This window comes from Callionymus lyra, chromosome 17, assembly GCF_982586985.1.
Source record: "Callionymus lyra chromosome 17, fCalLyr1.hap1.1, whole genome shotgun sequence".
Taxonomy (NCBI): Eukaryota; Metazoa; Chordata; class Actinopteri; order Syngnathiformes; family Callionymidae; genus Callionymus; species Callionymus lyra.
The window spans coordinates 20,206,806-20,224,348 of record NC_141834.1 but is presented as its reverse complement, the minus strand read 5'-3'; the positions used below and the strand labels follow the sequence as shown (position 1 = coordinate 20,224,348).

Sequence of the window (17,543 nt, the reverse complement as noted above, 5' to 3'; positions counted from 1 at the left end):
TGTACTCAGGTTTATTGACTTGCAAATCTTTTTGTAAAACAGACAAAATATATTTTCAATACATTTGTTAAAGATAAACTGTACATTAACAAACAGTATATTCAAATGAACAGACAATTATCTTTTAAACAAAGGCATATCATCACACGATCACAGTTAATTTGTGACGTGTATAAATGAACATTGATTTAAACGACATGATAATCCCACACGACACATCAAACGATTAACCAACACAAATAAATTAATCAACATCACTAAAGAATAACAAATGTTACATACCAACGATGCTACGGACGGCGTAAGACGTAAAGCTGCTGGACATGGGACACGATCATCCTTGTGGTTCTGAAACTTTGAACTGCATTTTCCTACTTCCATATATGACCTTGTGACGTTCACATCACGTGACATCCGCAACATTTTAATTTAACTAATTATATCCGAACAAAAACATAAAATTCACAAACCATCTTTCCAATAAAGAAATAATATCAGAGAAAAATAATTAAATGCATGTCTTAGCATTACAAAAAGACTGGTGACAGGACACTTTGTCTTTGTTATTTTTCTTTTATCTATGTTCTTTATCTTTAGACTTAGATTGTGTCATCTTGTTCTTTCTTTTTATTTCTCTTTGTTCTTGTTCTTGTTTTTATTTTTTTGAATAATCATAGAAATAGAATAGAATAGAAAAAGCTTTATTCATCCCCAGAGGGGAAACACTTTCACAACAGCGCAGTTTAAAAAAATAAAGTGCAAGGAAAAAAGAAATAATAAAAGAGATAATACAAAATAAAATAAAAACGATCTTAAGAATATACAATTATTTACAAAATTAGAAATGTAACACTATTAACAAAATAAAATAGAATAAAAATGAAATAAAATAGAAATAAAAACGGAGAAAAAAATAAAAAACACACGAGAAGAAAAACACTACGGATTAGCATCAGGATATTTAAAGTAAAGAGTTAAATATCCTGACACCAGTTGGGATGAAGGACCTTCTATAACGCTCCGTCCTACACTGGGGGGCCTGAGCCACTGAAGGAGCTGCTCCTCCACGCTCAGGTGCAGTGGGTGGAGAGTGTTGTCCCTGATGGAGGATAGTCTGGAGAGTGTCCTCCTCTCTCCCACCTCCTCCACCGAGTCCAGCGAGCGGCCCAGGACAGAGCCGGCCCTCGTGACCAGCCTGTTGAGTCTCTTCCTGTCCCGGTCCGTGCTGCTGCTCCCCAGCAGACCACAGCGTAGTGGATAGCAGACTTCGGCCCTTCTTATACACGGCGTTGATGTGTGTGGACCAGTTCAGTTTATTGTTGAGGTGAACACCCAGGTATTTGAAGCTGTCCACCAGCTCAATGTCTGAGCCCTGGATGCTCACCGGTTGATGTGGTGGGGACTTTTTCCTGAAGTCAATCACCATCTCCCTTGTCTTACCGGTGTTTAAGCAAAGGTAGTTGCTCTCACACCAGTCAACAAAGTCCTTGATGACTGACCTGTACTCCAGCTCGCCCCCCCAGACACGCAGCCCACAATGGCCGAGTCGTCAGAAAACTTCTGGAGGTGACAGCTGCTGGAGTCATAGGTAAAGTCCGCCGTGTAGAGGGGAAAAAAGGAAAGGTGACAGCACTGTCCCTTGAGGCACCCCGGTGCTGCAGATGGTCACCTCAGACCTGCAGTCCTGCAGCCTCACATACTGCGGCCTGTTGGTGAGGTAGGTGAGGTTTTTTGTTTGTTTAAGCGCTTTGTGACCCTGGCCTGGAAAAGCTCTATTTAAATACAAATTACTATCTTACTAACTTAACTGTCAACTGATCACCAACTGGTTATGAGCTGGCTCCGATGGCAGGGGAAGCCTCTGGACTGCCCAGGTAAACCCAAACGTGTAGTGCGGGTGAACTGGGAACTGGGAAGCAGTCAGAGGAGTTTTAAGCTCACACTTCCGAGAATCCTCTTCCGACATCCCTGTGGAGGTTGGGGACAAAGCTGCCATGGCTGAAGCTTCAGTTGCGAGCTGTGATCTGAATATCATCAGTGCCTCAAGGGGCAGTAACCCAAGGACATCTTGGATGTAACACCTCCAGCACAATTGCACTGAACACAGACCCCCCTCCAGCTCCAACCTCTTCATCAAGTTTCCGGATGACACAACTGTCATCTACCGCATCACCAGTAAGGCCATCAGGATCACTGGGGACCCCACTCACCCATCCCACAGCCTCTTCAGCCTGCTGCCGTCAGGGAGACTGCGCAGCCTTCAGGCCAGAACCAGCAGATTAAAGGACAGCTTCTTCCACCAGACTATCAGGAGACTCAACTCCCTCCCTGCCCTACCATCACTCTCACCTCCACTTGCACTATCTGTGCCTTAACTTTGTTTTTTGTTGATACTCTGTTTGTTAGTTGATCATTTAAGTATTGTTGATTATTTATTTCATTTTGTTGATTATTTATTATTTATTTTTTGAATGTGTTATTTAATGTCCTTTCAATTGTCTCATTCATGATTTGCATCATGGGTCTGAGAGGACCACAATTTCATCTATGCTGTACTTCTTGATACATTGACAATAAAATAACTTGAATTATTCGTTCTTTAAATTCTGAACCATCGGATTTTCCGATTTTTAAATACCAGCTTAGAAAATGTATTCATTTTTAGGAAATTTAACTTAGGATGGTTATGAATCACCTCACTCAAATGTATTCCACCCCTCACTGAAAATGGCCAAAGGAAAGGCAGAAAACAGGATTACATGTTTATCATCGTAAAATACAAACCTGTTTGTCTCATATGTGGAGAAAACGTGTCTTTAACGAAAGAATATAACACGACGACACTATGAAACACAACACAAGGGGCCTCATGTATAAAGAAGTTCCTAGATCTACTAAATATGTCCGGAAACTTAAATCCATATTACATATTTGAATAATATTTAAATGATTTAGAGTCCGTGATTTTTCTCTCCACGATCAGGAGCGAATCATTTTATTTAGTATCCTATAAAAACAAGTTATAATTCCTTAACAGTATTTTCTGAATAGAGTTAAATAGTGGATTCAAATATTCAGTATAAAACGATCGATGTGGTCCTCATAAAGGAAAAAAAAAGAAAATATTATATCCTAAAATATAATTACATTTAGAATTGAAATAGTAATGAAAACAAATTAAAATCATGATCAGTTTTATAGTTAAACTTTTGAGCACATGAGTTCCTGATGAATACAGTCAAGATTGAAATGAAGTTTAAATTATGTCGGCGTGAAATGTGTAGCATTTTATTGCACAGACTCGAGTCTCAGTCATAGATTGATAGATAAATCTTTATTAAGGCAGAGAAAGGAAATGATGGCTTTCCTGTGTCGCTGATGTGACTAACGATTCCCCTGATTGACGCACATATTGAACTGGACCTTCTGAGAGACGACACTTGCCCAGTGGTGCTGTAGAAGAACGCAGAAGCAGGTAACTATATATATTATTTAATTACTTTCTCCACCTATTGAAACAAGATTTTAAACATTTCTGCGTCGACATAGAAACTGAAAACATTTAAATTTTAAAAAACGGCTGTTAAGTAAATAAAGTTCTGTAACGCTACTGAAGTTTTGTGGTGAACCACAGAAATAACCATCTTCAAGTTCTGTCGGGCTCAACAAAGCTTCGATACTAAGTCATTAGAATCAGAAGATTACGTATATAATATATTTAGAGGTGATTTCTGTGTGTAACAGGAAGTTAGAAATACCTTTTAGAGAAGTCAAGGTGGGAGAATTTCCTTTCTAGTCGCAGATTGGAAGATGATGGACTCCCTGCGCAACATGTCCATCGTGGGCCTCTGCCTGGCGTTCGTGTTCGGGGTTCTGGGCAACGGCCTGGTGATCTGGGTGACGGGCTTCAAGATGAAGAAGACGGTCAACACGATCTGGATCATGAACCTGGCCGTGGCCGACTTCCTCTTCACCGCCTTCCTCCCTCTGAGCATCACCTACACCCTCTCCAACTTCCACTGGCCCTTTGGCAGGTTCTTGTGCAAGCTGAACAGCGCCATCAACTCTCTGAACATGTTCGCCAGCGTCTACTTCCTGATGGTGATCAGCGTGGACCGCTGCCTGTGCGTGGTCAAGCCCATCTGGGCTCAGAACAACAGGAACGTCCGGAAAGCGACTTATGTTTGTTTGGCCGTTTGGACGTTTGCGGTGTTTCTGTGCATCCCTGTTCTGGTCTTCCGGGACACAGTTACCATCGACAATAAAACCTTCTGCTACATTAACTACGGTCTCGACCACGTTCCCGTCAACCTGTCCCAGCTTCCCCATCAAGCCATGACCATCAGTCGCTTGGTCCTGGGCTTCGTCATCCCCTTCAGCGTCATCATCTCGTGTTACGCCGTGATCGTCCACCGACTCCGGACCAGCCCGTCTCTGGCCGGCAGGTCCACCCGCACGTTCAAGATCATCGCCGCCGTCATCGTGGCCTTCTTCCTGTGCTGGGCGCCCTATCACAGCATCTCCCTGCTGAACCTCATCAGCATCGCTTCCAACGACCGCTTCGACAGTGTCATCACCATTTTCACTCCCACAGCGAGCAGTCTGGCCTTCTTCAACAGCTGCCTGAACCCGCTGCTCTACGTCTTCATGGCCCGGGATTTCAAAGACAAGATGTGTCAGTCTTTGCCAAAGGTTTTGGAATCTGCACTTAAGGAAGACGACTCGCCATGTAAAACGGTGGAAACTGGCGACGACCGTGACAAGTCTGACACTGAACTGTAACATCAATCAATTCTTGTATTTTTGTCATTTGCAGTTGCCACTTTGATTTGTTCAGATCAATAATTGTAACATGTTGAACTCTGACCTTTAGTTTTGTACTGCTTGCTCGACCTTTGTCAATAAACTTTTATTTGGATTCTGTGGATTCTGTCTGATGTTATATTTGCACGATTTGTCCATTTATTGTGTTTAATTTGTTTTTCCAAGATTTTTTGCGGGCTGAAAACAATTGAAAGGGGCGGTCTGGATTTGACTCTCAGACCAGAGTTTGGCTCCTGTGCTTTCAGCTTTTTTTTTAAGGAAATCAAAATAATGTTTTTTAAATCAATGTCTTCACTTTTTGTCATTCGTTACGTTTTTAAACAAAAGCACTTTGACGTTCTTCGTTTTCAATAAAATTTAAATTAAATTCTTGATCGGCGCAGTTTTCCATTTGACCACTAGACTCCACTATTTGACTACTATAGTTTTTTTTCTATTTGCAACGAGACAAAATATGAAAAATATGATTTATTCTTTTTATATGTACATTTTTCGTTTAGATTTTCATGTGCACTTGAACGCACCATTTCAACAAAACAATCAGCTATGAAATAAATTAATATAATCAGGAAAGAAACTACAATTAAACATAGTAGTTTCTCATAATTATATATATATTAGTTTAAATGCATTTGTTTTTATGAAAACATATGGGGAAAATCCTCTCAGTCTACCAGATAAAAATGTTCATTTTGTTCTTCTCGGCCAATAAACAGAGGCAGTTGAGAATAACAATCATATCCATCTGGAAGTTCACAGGCACTTCACTCTTTATCAACTTCTTTAAAAACTTTGGATCGTTGTACTCCATCGCGTGGCTGCCCGGCTTCTCGAAAACACCAAAAGTATTGACGATGAATTCGGAGAAGGCGGGATGAAATTGAGTTCTATAGCCGCTTTTGGTCAGAGTCCTCACGAGCCGATCGTATCTCTTGTTGAGATGACGCTCGTAATCCTCGTTGACTCTCTTGGTCACCGGATGAACGCTCACCTGCAATCGTAGCAATCATTGTGACGTCACGCCTTTCATTCAATCAATGGAGGGAAGAAGGAAAATCTTGCCTCTTTGATCTTGACTGGAATGTTTCTTACAGTGAATCCATATCGCCGTTTGTGGCCCTGGAAGACGTGGGAGAGGATCCTGAAGTCCAGCTGGTAAGCGAGTTCTCCGATGATCCTTCTCGGGTCTGAAACGTCAAACAGTCCTGGTGACGGAACACGCCACGTTTGTCGAGCTCAAGGCCCAACGATCTTAAAGGGCACCAAATGTGAAAACTCTTGTGACTTATTGACATGTTGTAAATGTTAAAGTCTTCAAAGTGCAGTAGTTCATTCATCATGACTTTGCTCCGTTTTAAAGTTATTACTTAATAAAGTTCTAGTCTGAACGAGATTACGGTTTACATTCTGACATCACTCTGGCGCAGGTGTCCTCCCCTAGAAGCACCTAAATCAGTTAAGAACCTACATGTTAATAAACAAAATAAATATTTATGTAAACATGGTGAGAGTTACTTCTGCCTTTAGATGTTTTTGTAATGTGTACATTTAGCAGCAAACCTTATTTTTTTAAATGTACAAAACAGGAGTTTTAGGGGTGAGTTTGAATTTACGTGAGTCCTTGAATGCAACTTGTGTTTTTGTGACCAATCAGAGCAGAGTGGGCGTGGTTGCCTGGACGAGACTTTTCTTCTCAGCTGAAACAACCCATTTTAAGTGGGCGGGGCTTATGCATATTTTCTAATGTAAATATCTTTATTAAATGAGAGTTTTGTGCAAAAACAAACATACTAATGTGTATAATATAGGTCCTAGAACCATTTAAGACACACTTAAATCAACACATTAGGTGCCCTTTACGATGCCAGTTAGAATATGGTTCAAAATCAAAGTATGTTCAGGTCAGTGACGTGCGGTGAGGCTCATGGTTGGTGAGGCACTGACTCCCATAGTGTCAGATTTACAAGTAGATAAACCCAAACGAGTAGCTTATTCAATCGGCTACAGGTTATTTAACATGTCATCAACATTCTTTAAAAAAAAGTTTTAAAAATAAATCATTTAATTAATTATTTCTTGGGGAATTTACCGTTAAGTTTAGCGAGAACTCTTCAGATTTAAGTCCAAGAGTGAAGAATCCCGAGTGATTCTCTTAGTCTTATCTTCTTTTTTCAAGGTTTCTGGTCTTAATTTTATCTGTAGATAAAGTCCATGCGTCTGTCCTTCGCCACACAAACCTCCATTCCTTTGTTATAAAAGTCCACGTTATTTCCTTTAGTTTTAAAAGTCTCTCCGCCTCAATGAAGATGTGACATAGTTTGTGGAGGCTCATTAGTGTGTGCCTCAAACTGTGCCTTTTCACTGCTGTTATATTTCCGATCAGCGAAACTAAATAAGACCCTTACAAACATTAAACTTTAATGGTTAAACGCATCAGCCAGACTGTGGAAAACCAAGGCAAATAAACCTCTGTGAGCATCATATTGGTGACATTTTAACGATCTTCCTCTCTCTTTGCGCTTGATGGATCTACTGACTCCTTTAAGAAACATCTTAAGACGTTTCTATTTGTTCAGGCTTTTCCTTGAATTTCTGGAACTCCTGTGTTGTTCTCAGTATTATCTTGATCTTTAAAGTATGTACTTTTTTGAGTATTGTTTTGATTGTTTAAGCGCTTTGTGACCCTGGTCTCGAAAAGCGCTATATAAATAAATATTACTTACTTACTTACTTACTTACATTCAGAGATATGGCAACCGACAGGCGTCAATTGAATCTATCAATGCAGTTTGTGATGGATTGCGCATTGAGAGGTGAGGCAGAGCCTCAACTGCCTCCCCTGACCGCAGGCCCCTGGTTCACGTGGATAAAGTGACGTACAAAGGTGTCACCCACCTTCAGGGACGTAGCACACTTGTTCTTTCGTCTCAGCGTTGAGCGCAGATTCGTTGAGAATCGAGTGTTGGAAGAAAGAAGTTGTGGGAGACGAAGTCTTCGGAGTGGATTTTGAATATTTGAGGCCGCTGCGGAACTGACTCTCGTCGCAGGTGTTTGTCCACAAAGTCGAGTTGATTTTTCCTATTGCTTCAGAAAGAAAACATTTAGAAATTAAATGCATTTTTTAAAAATACTTCTATATAATACCTGAAAAACAGGTGCCATGTGTAAATTATAAGCATTTTTTATTTTATTAATAAATTGAAATTTCTGCATTTATCCTTGACATTATTTTTCCTGTATTTTTACAATTTTGTTTTTAATTGGACGTATTGATCACTTTTGGTGTCGACATCCCATTTTCTACATTTTAACAAGTTCTCTGCTTTATTGAGATTTTTAAATAATCAATTTTTTCAATGGTTGAACTTCTTTTTAAAATATAAGCTGGCCTTAAATGTAAGTCCGTCTGCATCAATCATGTCTTATTGATAAACTCATTCTTGTTTGCATAAAATATTTTTGTTTGTTTGGATCTTTGACGTTGTTAAGTGAGAAGATAATTGTCATTCATTGATACGTTTATAAACTGACTCAGAAACAAGTCTGAAAATGAGAAACCACATGGCTGTACACAAACGATTCAAACAAAACAAAAAAATAGTAATAGTAGTAAAGTAATACAATTGGGCCAAATTACAACGTGGGACACTTAATTGGGGTCCAGTATGTATTATAATCATATTTTGAGGGAGAAAATATTGATAAAAAATGATCATGAATAATTTCCCGAAAGGAATATTAACAAGGGATCAATACAAATATACCAAATCTAATATTATCAGAAAAAGATTCATTATTTAGAGGCGATTTCAAAAGTATTCTCACCCTTTGAAATAGAAACGAAAGCTTATTTAGGAAGAAGTCATTCATAATTTGTTTTATAGTTGTTGATTTTTTTATTTATAAACAAGAAAGGACTGTAATGACTTGTATTCTTAAAATAAAGTAAGAAAGTGAACATCGACATAAATGTAAATTATATCAGAAACTTAAACAAACATTTAAGCAACAAACTAACAAAAAAAATTGCAACATTAAAATAAACAAAGACAGTCACATCAATTAAAACTTTAACTATAAAGTGACTCTAAAAAGGTGGGAAAAAATGTGGCAGAATTAAAAACTTTTTTTCTCAACTCACCCGTTGAATCCGGCTCATCTTTGCCCTGCATGAAGGACTTGAGCTCAACGTTTTCCTTGAATAAACTAAACATGGACTTTTGCATCCGACTGTTCTCCTGCTGCAGCTGATGATTCTTGGTCACCAACGTGACCATCGTTTCCATCAGGTTTCCTGTTTCCATCTAACATGAGATTGCTGAGTGACCTTACGACCCTGAGCCTTCCCCTTGTTCCGTCATCATCCGTGGAGTATTTCCCATCGCAAAGATGTGTTACTTTGTGTCAGACTAACTCTGTGAGATAGTTGAGTCACAAATATATATAACCTTCTTGTCTTTCAGTTCTCAAGTATTGCATGGAAAATATCCTTCATCTGTGACTGTGTGATATTTAAAGCTTCTTTATTTGGTAGCAGTAGTGGGTTTATTACATCACTTCCTGTTCATATTCCCTATTATTTAATTTGTTCTACAAATCAATTTTCAATAACTGCTGAGATGTATACTGTTGTAATTTTAATTAAAATTAAAATTACTTATTTTAAATAATATTAAAATTGTATAAAATGCTGAACAAATCCAGTATTTAGCCACGTTACTATACAAACACTGTTTATCTGTTTATTTACTTATTTTTGATCGTCCTGCATAATGAAATCTCTTTAACTTACTAAATAAACAATTAACCAAGTGCTTTTATTATTTTATTTTCATGTTCTTGTTTCCAGGCAGCTGCTTGTGTAAAAATAATAAAACAAGAAAATACCGAACATTTCTGGAGACGATTTTCAACGCAGGGAGCCAGGCGAGGTGGATGACGTCACTACCGCCCCCATCTTGCGCGACTCCGACAGGGACTCGGCTGCGGCCTACTCCAGCCAACGTCCTGCTAGCGACAAAAACAGAGACATAATTTTGGTTTAAATGAGCGACTACAAGATTTAAGGTAAGCCATTTTTCAATATTATCTTGGAGCTTGTATATGCGCAGTATTTTACGTGCTTTCGGTTCTTCCTTAGCATTGCTAGCTATCTTAGCAGTTAGCTGTTGGTGGATGCTATTGTCGTCTGCTCTAGATCTTTCTGCTCCATTTCTTCTGGTCAATTGAAGTATAATTCCAGTTCATGAGGTTTGTTTTTTGCTTGCTCATAGTTGATGCCCTTGTTGATATTAAGCCTTATTGCTTTGGTTAGCTTGCATGTCTGTTGAAGCTTTAGCATCAGGCTAACGTGGTTGTTATTCAACCTTTATTTCTCTGGTAAACGTGTATAAACGTAGTTGTGGAACTAAAATATCGTTGTTCTTACGAGTTAGTTCTTTTTTCAAGTTGTTGTTTTCAATAATGGCTCATGTTTTGTTTACATCCCAATAATGTTTAAGCTTGTTTACCTTAAATACGTTTGCTTTTATCACCACTGTGTAAATACTGTGTAGTTCAGGATCGAGATACTTTAAATTCCGGTAGTAGATTGTATTACAATAATGGTACTTACTAAGCATTTTTACTGCATGAGATTTCCACCACTAACATTTATATGTTAGTTATTATTAAGGTTACATTTGAATGAATTGTTAAAAATAACTTTACTTACAATCTGGATTATGAAGTTGCTATGTTTGACTTTGCAAATGTTATTGTGCATTACCTCATTGTGCAGCTGCACATTTGACAATAATATTAAAGTGGTCGTTCGACAAAAATTCTAACTTAATTTATTTTCAACTATCCCCCGGGAAATGTTGACATGTTTAACACTCTGAAACACTATTTCAATTTATAATCATGCATTATCACGACGGTCTGATTAAGACACAATTCATGAAAGGGAAAACTATGTCTATGCCTTTTGTAAGGTTTTGTTCGATGAACCAACCTATCCCCAGCCTCGATACGTGATGGTGGTAAAGAAGGACACAGTATTGAGTTTAAGAGAAAATGCATGTGCCGTGAAATTTGCAATGTCAGAGAAACTACTTGCATGATCATGGGCTCTTAGCAAAGCAGAGATCTATCGCAGAGATGTATTTGAATGCAAAGCACAAAGTTCTAACGAAATTACGGATCTTTTATAGTATGAATATTCAGGTAAACGCCTCATTTGTGCATGTATGATTGGTCAGATACTCAAAACACTTCTAAGATGGGCGTCTCACGTGTTGGTTGTGGAATTTTACCGCAGTCAATGTCTTCTAGAGAGAATCTGTTTTATCAGTTGATTTATGCAGATGTCTGTCCTTGTCCATGTTGGAATCAGACTTGCTGGCATCATCTACAGATTGTTTTGTATCAGTGTGATTTTCGACTTGACCTGACCTGGCGAATAGCTGAGCAAGTTGATTCTAAAGAGAGGCAATGATGATTTAATAAGAATTAAATATGAAGGACTATCAGTTAATCAAGTGATTATTTGAAATGTGTGTTAAATCTAGATGATTGATTACAGTAATGTTGTCATATCCTTACACACTTAAGACACAGCATCACACCGCAGGGGTTAAAAATGCCCCCTACGCCGAATGGCGCTTGCGAGAACCCTGAATACAAACACACTGAAGTGTTTTCGTCAGTTGGTGTTTGTGCGCGAGAAGTTGTTGCATTTTTTCAAAAATCCACCGACACCCTTATTTTTGTGTGGCTAAAAACCGTCCCACAATGGGGAATATGCAGGAGACACTTGTGTCGTCACTGAGTCCACCATTGTTGTTGCAAGGCATGTATATTAAAGGGAAGCTTATGTGAAAACCCAACTCTCCTCACTTACTTGCAAGTTTTTTTTCTCTCCCAAGATACAGTAAGTCTCTCATGTCGATGAGGAACTTTCTTTATAAAGTTATTTACAAAGTTCTCCCCAGCCTAAAATCTGGGCGAACGAGAGGTTACAAGAGTCTATTATGACGTAATAATGGCATCACTCCTCCGTGAGCCAGCTGTAATCACGCCCCCCTTTGATCATACAACAAGTCCCTTTGGACTTGATCGTAACAATCACAAATAAATTAATTTTACTGTGAAGTGAATTATTTAATTACATTAGGGAAAAATGCATGAAAAGAGGAAATTGAAAAAATAAACACACATTTAATCGCAATAATTAAGGAAATAATCACAATTATATTATTTTCAATAATCGTTCAGACCTATTTACCATAATTAGTGATGTACCGATGCAACTTTCAAAATGCAAATACCGATATCTGAGTGTTGAGTATCTACCGATGCGATACCAGTGTTAAAATATTAACCCCCTTTCCTATTGTGAAATAAAACTGCTCTTGCTTTTAATAATAAGCAAAAATTTCTACATTTAGAATTTAAAAGTTGTTATTTATTCAAATAAAATGTTTAATGTTTACCAGCATTGACAACGAACCAAAAATAAGAAAAAGGTTTAACTTTATACTTTGTTATTTCCATATGACTTGAAAAAAACGTAGACGGCCTGTTGACCAATTGGTGAGAGTCAAGATTATCAAGTGAACACAAAACGTCTAGAACTATATAATAACTGCCAATAACGCTTTTGTAGAATAAAAAAGTCAAATAAAAGATTTCACACCATCTGCACTTTAAGTTGAATGCCTGGGTCAGCTACTGTACATCACTAACCATAGTTTCCATGGGTGGGTTTACACGGCAACTAGGTAAGAGTTTCCACCCTAGACCCTCTTCATAAAATTGTCAGACCCATGCCATGACAACGCTGATTTTATGATTTCCATTGCTGTGTAAACAACTTCATTCTCTTTTTAAGCTTTTCTATTAAGGGTACTGACTTCTTTTATAAGTTTAAGTTGGTACTAGTGTCATGGACAATAAATACTAGCCTGTGAATGGAAGTTGGACTGATGAGTCGGAGCAACTGCATAATTGATTGCAGATCTCAACATTTTATAATGGAATGTGTATTTTGGGTGCAGTAGTCTGTTTTGCCCCCATGTCCTCCAATTGGTTATGTGATTGCGACAGATTGGAATAGCTTTTTTACCCTCTAATTTTGTAATATTGGTAATATTTTAAGGGGGAATAAGACTGCTTTGACGAGCTATGCGAATGTATCTGCCTTGCTTAACAGTCTTTCACTTTCCATGCAGGTTGAAGAGCAGTTTTGGGGGCTCTCGCAGATCCATTGCAGTAGCTAGAATCCAGGAAATTGTTGTTTGCGTTACATTCCTGTGTCAATTTGTATAAATAACACATGGTGGGCACTGGTACAAAAAGCAAAGGTTCTGACTCTGAAACATTGTTAAATTTGGGCAGCAATGGATATGGCAGAATTGTATTTCAATGTTTGTGGGTCTGTTGCCATGTAAGTGGAGCCTTAAACACAGACAACGCTCATTGATCAGAAATCTCCCCAACCCCGTTCGATCTCCATTCCGTGAATTCAGTTTGCAATAGAACTCAATATCAATACTGTATCGAATTGAGTTCTATTTTATTTAAGAATTCTTCCTATTTAATGTAATGTACACAAATAGAATGTGTGTAAGCCAATACATAAGACAGCGTGACTCTAATCCATTGTATGACATTTGTTTGGTCTGACCAGGGCTTCCGGAAGGGTCTTTAGGACAAGTAAAAAATGATCGGAATAGCTCTGTGGGGAAGTACCCAAAGACATGCCTAAGCCACATCAACTACTCTTGATTTTGAAGGATATGGATTCTGCATCACTCCTTGCCCAAGCCTCCCGTCCTATCTATAAAGATTATTCTTGTCATCCTTTTGTGAAAGTTTTATAAATATCTTAAAACCACACAACCTCTCTACATTGACCTTTGTAAAGTCAGACCTATTGGCACATTAACCACCCAGACAGTTGTGAGACCGAAAGGCCCTTATTTAATATCCCATTCTTTTGAAAGATTGTAATACCTTAAGTAAAAGCTAGCTTAGCAAGGTTTAGAGAATCTGTATCACTGTGCTGTCTTTCCATTTTAGTGTATTGTTATTTGCCCATAGAGCGAGTCACCTCAAAAATTTTAAACCACTTCCTCATAATGCTTGTATAAAATCGTTATCCTTAAGTTGAGGGGAATTGTTTACATAAGACTGGAAACCACTGATTCCGATTCATCCTGGTTTCAAGACATTGCAAATCCCAATGGCTCGAAACCTCCATTGCCACACACTACATGCACATTTGTTGTCAAAACAATGAAAAGGCTCATTGGGTAGCTCTCACGTTTTATGTTCGTGGTTGCTTCGTATGCAAACATTTTCTTTGACCTACTGCCCTGAAGGAGTTTGGTGGTCAGGTGAACACTCGCAGGTTCTCTGTGGGCAAAGCTAAAATAATACACTTCCTTTGCTGTTGAATGTAATTTTCTTTGTCTCCCATAAGACTTGTTTTTTCCTAATTCTATGCTATGATTCACAGATTCTGTGGTTGTTTTTTTTGTGATGCCTTCCTTTCAGAGAATGTTGGTTGCTATCAAACCAAGCCCAATTAAGTACTATACTAGCATCCAGTCCTGCCTCAAGATGAGTCTTTAAATATTGTCATGCTCGGCAAATGTGCAAATGGAGAAACATTATGAAAATAGAAAAAACACAATTTTTGAGAATGTATTACCTAAACTTGACCTTTAATTGTTTTCATTCTTCCTTCTTCCTCAGGTGCGGAACCAAGATGGAAACTTATGGAGAGTTTAACCAAAGCAACATTGATTATAGAGAACATTCCTTTCTATTTAAACATGGACTCTAATTTTGGACCTTTCTAAAAGATTTTGGGATGTTCTGATTGAGGAGTAACCCCAAGAACACATGAAAATGGAACAAAACAAGGATACCGAGTTGTCAAACAAAGGAAAAGCCAGTACCTTCATTTGTACTGAATGCGGTGATGGATTCACTCAGTACCAAAATGTGTTGACTCACATGGCTATTCATGGACCTTTGGAATCCTTTTGCTTCGACGGATCAGCCAATGGATTTGAAATCCCACGGGAATATGTGCTGCAAGAAAATGGAACTTTTAAAATAGTAAATGCCTTTGAAATATCGTATCCTGAGAAGCCATCGTCTCCTGGGGTCCTACCCTCACATTCCTCTTCTGATCTGGTCAGGCCCGTCTCTCCAGCTCTACGGCCCCTTACCCCAGTTAAAATAGAAGCACACAAACCAAAGCCTGCAGACGCGTCCTTGGATACAGGTCGTAAGGGCCAATACCCTTGTGATACTTGTCAACTGTCCTTTACCAGCTTGCAAAATTTACATTCTCACCAGCTGTGCAGAAATTCAGAGCAAGGTTTCAGGTGCACGCTTTGCTGTAAACACTTTGCTGAGAAATGGGAACTAAGGAGTCACCTTGAATGCCACAAACATGAACGTTTTCACAGCTGCAATCATTGTGGAAAGAGATTTCTCAAAGCGGAGTCGTTGAACGCACATGAAAAAGAAAACCACACCTTTTGTACAGACTTGAAAAAGCTTACAAGTAGAGGGAAGAAAGGTGAAAATGCATACCAGTGTAGGAAATGCACCTTTAAATTCTTTTGGATTTCAGATTTTCACATCCATTCGCAACACCATTGCAAAGGCAAAGATCATGAGGCCGCTTTTACGTCTGAAATCGAAATTGAGCTCGACATGGATGACAATAGTACAGACGGTATGCCCTACGACAGCATGCACAGCAATGGGACATTACTGGATGCTATGAAAGAAGAAAGCAATGTTTTAATGGAAAATGGTGACACTACAAATAAAGAACACGGCCCATACAGATGTGGTTTGTGTGGAGAACGTTTTCAAAGATTAACAGATTTAAAAGAGCATCACATGACTCACCAAACGCCAGAAGAAATGGACAAGCTGAATGAGGAATTGAGGAAAGTAAAGAAAAATATCTCACTGAAGACAAGGCGTAGAAGAGTCGGTAATCAAAATGGTAGGCTGCATCCATGCAAGCAATGTCAGCGTGTCTTTCATCATTCTAGTAGTTTATCGCGCCACATGAGGTATCATAAGGGAACAATGCATACCTGTTTGATCTGTGGTAGGCAATTCCCGCAGCGCTGTGATCTGAGTCGGCACCTGGCCATGTATCACAAGAACGATTTAGAGAAGAAATCGATTAAACGTTTACTGGGGGCCCCTGAAAACGGGTCTGATCAGAATGTTGTCAATGGAGAGAATAAAAAGAACTCTGATGAAAAGAGCATCAGCTCCACAATTACCGAACACATTCCTCAAGAGGAAGATGAAACTCAATCAGAAAAGGGCGTGAGAAAGATATACAATTGCCTTGAATGTGGGAAAAGATTTAGGCTGTTGTGCGTCTACCAAATGCACCTGCGATATCACAAAAATAACCCTCACAAATGTCCATGTTGTCCAGCTCGGTTTACACACCTCTCGTCTCTTGAGCTTCACATTCAGAATCACCAAGGCACAAGGGAATCGTGTGAGGCGGTGCAGGAAAATGGTGGCCCGAAGGCTCATGTAGAGGGATTGGAGGATGTTAGTACAGACAGCTCTTCAACAGACAAAGAAAATTCTTCTGTAGTGCTCCAAGAATTTACCGGTTGACGAGCAGAATTTTGTTCCACAACAGTTGTGTCAAGGCTCATGGGTAAATGCCAAGATTGCAAGTATTTTTTATACGAATGTCAAGACTTTTATGGTTATCTACTTTTTAGTTTTACACGTTTTGTCAATTGCATGAAGAAGAAATGATCATGGTGTGTGATTACAATTGTGGGGATCCGGGACAATGCAACCTTTTGTTGCATTTACATGCGTCCTTATCCATAGGTTTTACCTCTTTTTTTCTCTTTTTTTTTTTGACCAACCAGATTTGTCTGTTACATTCACTGAAATTATTTTATTGTTTTTTAACAAAATCACGTATGTCTCATCTTTATATTTGAGTTCTTCTGCTATTTTGCGCGAAATGATAATTTTTGTCTGTGAATTTAAAAAAATGTTATTAAAATATTTCAATGAAATTAATGAAATTATTTTCTTTCCAAAATATGTAAATGTATAAAATTGGAATTGCCTTTTTATGTGAAAAACTCAGAACTTCCCAGTGGTGACACATTTTTACGACCCGCACAAAACCTTCGCTGGTGTTACACGATCCCCTACTATCAAATGAACTCGTGTTTACCCTAACCAAGGTGACTCTGTTCTGATTGATCAATCATCAAGATTTCTTATCAATGCCTGAGGTCTTCACCTCCAAGGAACTCGTTGAATAAAACAAGTGGGGCGCGATTACAGCTGGCTGGAGGAGTGAAGCCAGTATTGGGTCATAATAGACTCTGCTCTCATAACCTCTAGTTCGCCCAGATTTCAGACAAACTTTATTATTCTAAGTAATAACTTGAAAACATGGTCAGGATGAGGGACGTAGTGCATCTTTATGAGTTTCCCTTTAAGAAGGAGTTCTAGCCTTATCAAATACACAATAACGAACACTGCTACTACAACAGGGTATAGCATTTTAAACATAGTCCATTTCAAGATGCCTTCCTCCTTCAGCCATCATAGTTCTTCTATTTGGCAACATCTAATCCCACTACTTCCACTCACTTTTTCCCCATTGCAGTATGTGGGGTGTATGTCTCAGCTATACATAACTCCAC

General features: G+C 38.6%; 3 protein-coding genes across 3 annotated transcripts; 2 read left to right on the top strand and 1 right to left on the bottom strand.

The window, feature by feature from the left end:
• Nucleotides 1-3,731: 3,731 nt before the first annotated feature.
• Nucleotides 3,732-4,872, top strand: LOC148062941 (chemerin-like receptor 1). The gene has a single exon (XM_087813000.1). It carries the CDS (start codon nucleotides 3,811-3,813, stop codon nucleotides 4,780-4,782), a length of 972 nt encoding a protein of 323 aa, XP_087669126.1. The 5' UTR covers nucleotides 3,732-3,810; the 3' UTR covers nucleotides 4,783-4,872.
• Nucleotides 4,873-5,444: 572 nt separating this feature from the next.
• On the bottom strand, nucleotides 5,445-9,249 carry LOC148062940 (speriolin-like protein). Its single transcript, XM_087813037.1, has 4 exons — nucleotides 8,966-9,249; nucleotides 7,720-7,908; nucleotides 5,887-6,011; nucleotides 5,445-5,815 (listed from the first exon to the last, which is right to left on the bottom strand). The coding sequence occupies exons 1-4, from the start codon at nucleotides 9,126-9,128 to the stop codon at nucleotides 5,495-5,497; spliced, it is 798 nt and encodes a 265-aa protein (XP_087669163.1). The 5' UTR covers nucleotides 9,129-9,249; the 3' UTR covers nucleotides 5,445-5,494.
• Nucleotides 9,250-9,777: 528 nt separating this feature from the next.
• On the top strand, nucleotides 9,778-16,901 carry LOC148062939 (uncharacterized). The gene is made up of 2 exons (XM_087812976.1): nucleotides 9,778-9,891; nucleotides 14,566-16,901. Exon 2 carries the CDS (start codon nucleotides 14,716-14,718, stop codon nucleotides 16,480-16,482), a length of 1,767 nt encoding a protein of 588 aa, XP_087669102.1. The 5' UTR covers nucleotides 9,778-9,891; nucleotides 14,566-14,715; the 3' UTR covers nucleotides 16,483-16,901.
• The last annotated feature ends 642 nt before the right edge of the window (nucleotides 16,902-17,543 follow it).

Coding starts and splice junctions, on each gene's coding strand:
- LOC148062941 (XM_087813000.1), top strand. CDS start 3,811: ATGATGGACTCCCTGCGCAACATGTCCATCGTGGGCCTCTGCCTGGCG.
- LOC148062940 (XM_087813037.1), bottom strand. CDS start 9,128: ATGGAAACAGGAAACCTGATGGAAACGATGGTCACGTTGGTGACCAAG. Junction 7,909..8,965: donor AGATGAGCCGGATTCAACGG/GTGAGTTGAGAA, acceptor TTCTTTCTGAAG/CAATAGGAAAAATCAACTCG. Junction 6,012..7,719: donor AGTGTGCTACGTCCCTGAAG/GTGGGTGACACC, acceptor TTGACGTTTCAG/ACCCGAGAAGGATCATCGGA.
- LOC148062939 (XM_087812976.1), top strand. CDS start 14,716: ATGAAAATGGAACAAAACAAGGATACCGAGTTGTCAAACAAAGGAAAA.